Raw genomic sequence first — 5,148 nt, forward strand, 5'->3', positions numbered from 1 at the left:
GAGTGCTCTTGTTTGTTCATACTCCAATAACAACCTACTCAATGTGTATGTGAGCACTTGCGCGGGCATACACTTTTTTTCTTTCTAAACCCTTAAGTTTTCAAGAGGTTTCTTGACTATACTGAGTTCAGATGAGAGGTAAGTAAAGTTTGTATAAAAATTGTTCAACAAGGATTGTGCACATGTGTGTGTGTACACGTGTGTCACGAGCCAAAAACTTATAGAAATGAATTGATATGAAAAGAAGGTTATGATGCATTTATTATCTACTTTTTCATAATGAAAATTATTAAACCTTGCTAGTAGTAATATCCAACTTAACAAGGCTGAAAATAAATCCTAACATTTATTCAAAAGCATCACCAGTTGCAAATTTTCTCCACTGGTAAATGGATTTTTCTTTCTATAAATCTCTTTTGAGATAAACTATTTTGTTACTAGTCTTGTACCAAACCATGTGCAACCAATTCTTCCAAACCTTTCTTAAGCCTTTCTGCAGCTGCTCGACAATCATTTTCAGTCAAACCCCCGAACGAAATTCTAAGATTACCAGAAGCACCACATGCACTTCCAGGGATAACAGCAATCCCATGCCTATTAGCCAGCCAGTGAACAACTTCAAAATCATCGTAACCTTGTCCACTCGGGATCTTCAGCCAAAGATATATAGCTCCTTCACCTCCTTTAATTGAAACTTCTCCAACATTGGAAAGAGCCTCCAAGACAATTTGTCTGTTCTTAGCGAGAGTTTTTACTCGTTCAGTAACCCATTCAGGTCCCAGTTCTAAGGAGTAGAGTGCAAGGTGCTGTGAAATTATTGAAGCACAGATTGGAATGTTGTCTTGGACTTTGAGAAGTTGGGCAGCAAGACCTTCTACTTCAGAAGGGTATGCTATCTGCAATAATCAAATACACAAATCCAATAGCGCATAACTACATGTTGAAAATTTCTATAGTTATCGTAAAAAAATCAAGTGGATATATAAAGTTCAAGGCATTGCTCTAATACTGATGAAAATCAAGACATAATAAGTAGGGAGTGTTTACTTACGTATCCAACACGCCATCCCATCATTCCATAAGCTTTTGAGAAAGAGAAAATATTCACAACATGATTTCCTTCCACACAAGTGTGTTTCAGATCATCGAACATAAAGTACCTGCATACATATAGGACAATAAGAGATATCCTCAAATACATGATCTACATCGATACCTGTATACATTTTTTCATTAATTTGAAGGAATTTCCATTAGGATGCTGAAGACTTACTCATATGTATTGTCCACAACAAGCCAAGAGCCAGCTTTCTCGCAGAGATTTGCAATCCTCTGATCAATTAAGAAAAAACACTAGGTTAGGAATTTCAAAATAGATTCTTAAGAAAGTTAATTTGTTTAGATCAATCAACATATTCATTCGCAATATTATCTTACAAGGTCAAATAACGACAAATTTTACCACATAAGCGGATTCAAATGAAACCACAGAAAGAAAACTTGAATGGAAAATTCTTAGAAGAGTTTGAGAGAGTGACCTTCAGAAGAGAGTCTGGAATGTAGGTTCCAGTTGGGTTGCCAGGGTTTACAACAGTTACTAGCTTCGGCACAGGTTTACTCTCTGATAACACTTTTTCCAACCAGTCTGAAAATCAGGAAAATTCAGATATATATTTAGACAAAGAAATCAGCAGATACACCGTAGGAAAATCTACTACACACTCGAATGACTATTATCTATCAGACATCAAATAGTCTTCTAAGGTTCTTGATGTATTGTGACGGACATGCGTAGAAATCTATACAATACATCATAATATGCTACTATAGGATGTTGAATTTTAACAGTATACAAAATCAGAAGATGAAGTATGATGGATTCAAAACACACACAAAAATGGAGCCATTATTCTTTTTCTATTGTTCTTAGTTAGTATAATGGTAGTAAAAGAAGTTGCTAGTGATAAGATCATACAGTCTCTTACCTGCATCTGGATGAAGTGTTTCCGGGTTACTGGGACCAACTTGTATATCAGTAATGCCGGTCATCTGGAAGGACATGTATGCATTGAAGTAGTAAGGGGCAAACATCACCACAGAATCCCCCGCATCACACAAAGTAAGAACAAGATTCACGAACGCCTGTACTGCAGATGCTTAGAAATGAGTCGAATGAATGCTGAAATAATAATCTTTAATAGAAAATTATATATATGGGCGATTGATCACCTGATTGGCACCTGCTGTAACCATTACCGAGGATTTGTGCAAATTATTTTCATCACGCAACTGTGTGATTAAAGCAAATGAGTTAATCGATGAATCACAAATGTCAAGGATTACAATTCCCCTATAGGTTAAAGGGTTAGCAACAACAAGAAACTAGATCGTTTACCTTTTTCACTAATGCCGCTCTGAGTTCAGGAATACCTTCATCATTACCATAACGACTAATAGAAGGCTCATACACAAGTTCTTTCACCTTATCCAACGCTTCCTTTGGAGGTTGCCAATAAACCACCCCCTAAAGAAGAAATTTTTTCAACAAATCAATCAATCAAAATTGCATTTCAAACAGAACAAAGAAGGAGCAAATAATGCATAAAACGTTAGCTAATTGATAGCAATATTTACAAACATAAGGAGTACACAGTGCAAGCCATACTATACAATTTCAAAAATAGTTCTCATTTTCTGACTTTATACATCTGTTTCTATTTTTTATATGCCTTTTCAATTTGGGATCTTTGATAGCAATCATGTCATGTAAATGTAGTAGGGAACTGCAGAAAACAACTTTTGATTTCCTAAGATTTTCAAGTTTTTAGGTTTTTTTTGACATTTCTAAGGTCGTCTCGCCACCCCAAGTACCTCAATCCCATTTCTAGATATATCTTATATCTTCATCCTTTATACCCACTTGCACATAGATTGCAGCCATAAAATGGATCCAAACGAGTCCTTCATATTGTTGAAGTGTATGTCTGAATGAGCGGTGAGTTTGGCAAAATCACCGTACTCACCGGGATTTAGTCTATCTCACCGCCAATCCAAACATGCAAAAAAATCTGAACAGCTAACCAAGCTTCTCTCAAAACTCAACACACAAACACACAACAACAACAACAAGCAAGACTAATTTATATTACAAACATTGGAAAGCAGAAAACAAACACACATAACAAAATCAACACAAATCTAAGTTAATTTATAAATTAAAACATTGGAAACCAGAAAACACACTCACACAACACAACCAAGAAGGTACTATAATACTAATTTATAACTCAAACATTGGAAACACAAACACACACTCACAACATAAACATGCATTGAAAACACTCACACACAACACAAGTTTATTATTAACAAAAGAAAACAAGCATTGGAAACAGAACAAAATTGAAAAACAAACCTGTGCCAAAGACACAGCATTCTTAGCTCCTCGTAGCAATTCCTGCATCTGGAAAAACACAACACAAACAAAAAAACACATCCTCAAATTCTAGATCATCAATCCAAATACTCATTGAAAAACATACAAACAAAAACATATAAAATCCCAAAAAATGTTTTCTTGATTACCTTAACCATAATAGGCATCTCAGTTTCCACAACCCTCTTAGCTAGATTTCCAAAAGAACCCATTTTTCTTTTCACACACAACAGAAGAAACAAGTTCCAAATTTGGGATTTGAAGTGAAAAAGAAAAACCACAATGAAGTAGTCTTGTTGAAGAAGAAAACGAAAACGTCAACCTAACAAAAAGTATTCAACTTTGCAACGCCACGCTTCACCAACCAACCCATCCACCATTAAACTATAGTACAAGTAAATCCAATCCAAAAGGGAAAAAGACGAAAACCTTTTAATGTTATTAATTTAACACATAAGATAAAAAAAATGATAAAAAAATGAAACTTTTTGGTTTCTCTTTCCTCTTTGCGTTTGTTTAACGCTAATTAAATGATAAATTTTGTATCTTTAAAGAGTGTTGAAAAATGGGTATGTAGAAAAAGTGTGAAAAATGCTTGGAAAAAGTGATTGGGTTTTCACTGAAATCGGAGTTCCTAAGAAAGTGGGTTTTTGTGAAATTTGTGTATGTTTTTTGTCATTGTCTTGGTTTTCAGTGTGTGAGTCTGCACAGACAAAACGACAGAGAGGACCACTTCAAAACGATGATTCACTGTGCTTGTCTGTCTATCTGTCATAGCTTCAGTGACTCACTCACTTTCTTATCCAATGGTTCGTTTTTAGCAGACTGTGATTTTACCGATCCATTCTGCATTATTATAAGCAAAAATTTATTTTTGAGATTTAATCTATGAACCGCGACACGACACGGACACCGCGACACGACACCGCTAATGTAAAAAATATAGGACACCAACACCGCTACATATTTATAAAACATTTAAATTGAGAATCAAAATATATACATGTAAATCTAATTTGAGCAAGTTATTTTTTAAAAAAAGTTTTAAAACAAGATATAATAGTATTTTACCTTTATTTATACATCTACGATCGAAAAAACTAAAAATATCGTAATCAAAATGTAATATCTTCAATGCCTAATTGATCAATATTGTTGTTTCTACACATCTTTAACTCTTGTAGATATGTCTAATATGTGCCTAAGGAGAGTATAAGCAAAGAAAAATAATTTTTTTTGGGACACTTGTCCGACACGTGTCATACGAGTGTCTTACAGGTGTCGGACACCGATCAAAGGAGTGTCAAACTAAAGAAAAAATTGAATTTTTTCCAACACCGATATGAGCTATCCGACACGTGTCGGACAAGTGTCATAAGAGTGTCGGACACCGACACGTGTCGGACACCGCGACACACCTAATCATAGAGGTGTCGGTGCTTCCTAGGATTTAATTTACTATTAGATTATATTATACTCTATTCGGTATTTAATACAAGAGAAACTAACTCTCTTCTGTATTTAATATAAGAGAACGTTTTTTTTTGTGGATTTTTAATGTAGTTGATCTCTATTACATATTAAGATACGTTAGAAATTTAATGAATCTATAAAATAAACATTCTCTTATATTAAGAATCAAATGTAATATAGAGTAATTTGGTCCCTAATCCATTGAATAAACCATCAAATGGTGACCAATATGAATTAAG

At 34.4% G+C, this 5,148-nt stretch overlaps 1 protein-coding gene across 1 annotated transcript; it reads right to left on the bottom strand.

Annotated features, from left to right (window-relative positions):
* Positions 1 to 237: 237 nt before the first annotated feature.
* On the bottom strand, positions 238 to 4,221 carry LOC123921592 (aromatic aminotransferase ISS1). Its single transcript, XM_045974193.1, has 9 exons — positions 3,586 to 4,221; positions 3,416 to 3,463; positions 2,396 to 2,524; positions 2,230 to 2,289; positions 1,986 to 2,142; positions 1,539 to 1,645; positions 1,274 to 1,332; positions 1,052 to 1,160; positions 238 to 896 (listed from the first exon to the last, which is right to left on the bottom strand). The coding sequence occupies exons 1-9, from the start codon at positions 3,646 to 3,648 to the stop codon at positions 438 to 440; spliced, it is 1,191 nt and encodes a 396-aa protein (XP_045830149.1). The 5' UTR covers positions 3,649 to 4,221; the 3' UTR covers positions 238 to 437.
* Between the last annotated feature and the right edge of the window lie 927 nt (positions 4,222 to 5,148).

This window comes from Trifolium pratense, linkage group LG4 (assembly GCF_020283565.1).
Source record: "Trifolium pratense cultivar HEN17-A07 linkage group LG4, ARS_RC_1.1, whole genome shotgun sequence".
Lineage (NCBI taxonomy): Eukaryota > Viridiplantae > Streptophyta > Magnoliopsida > Fabales > Fabaceae > Trifolium > Trifolium pratense.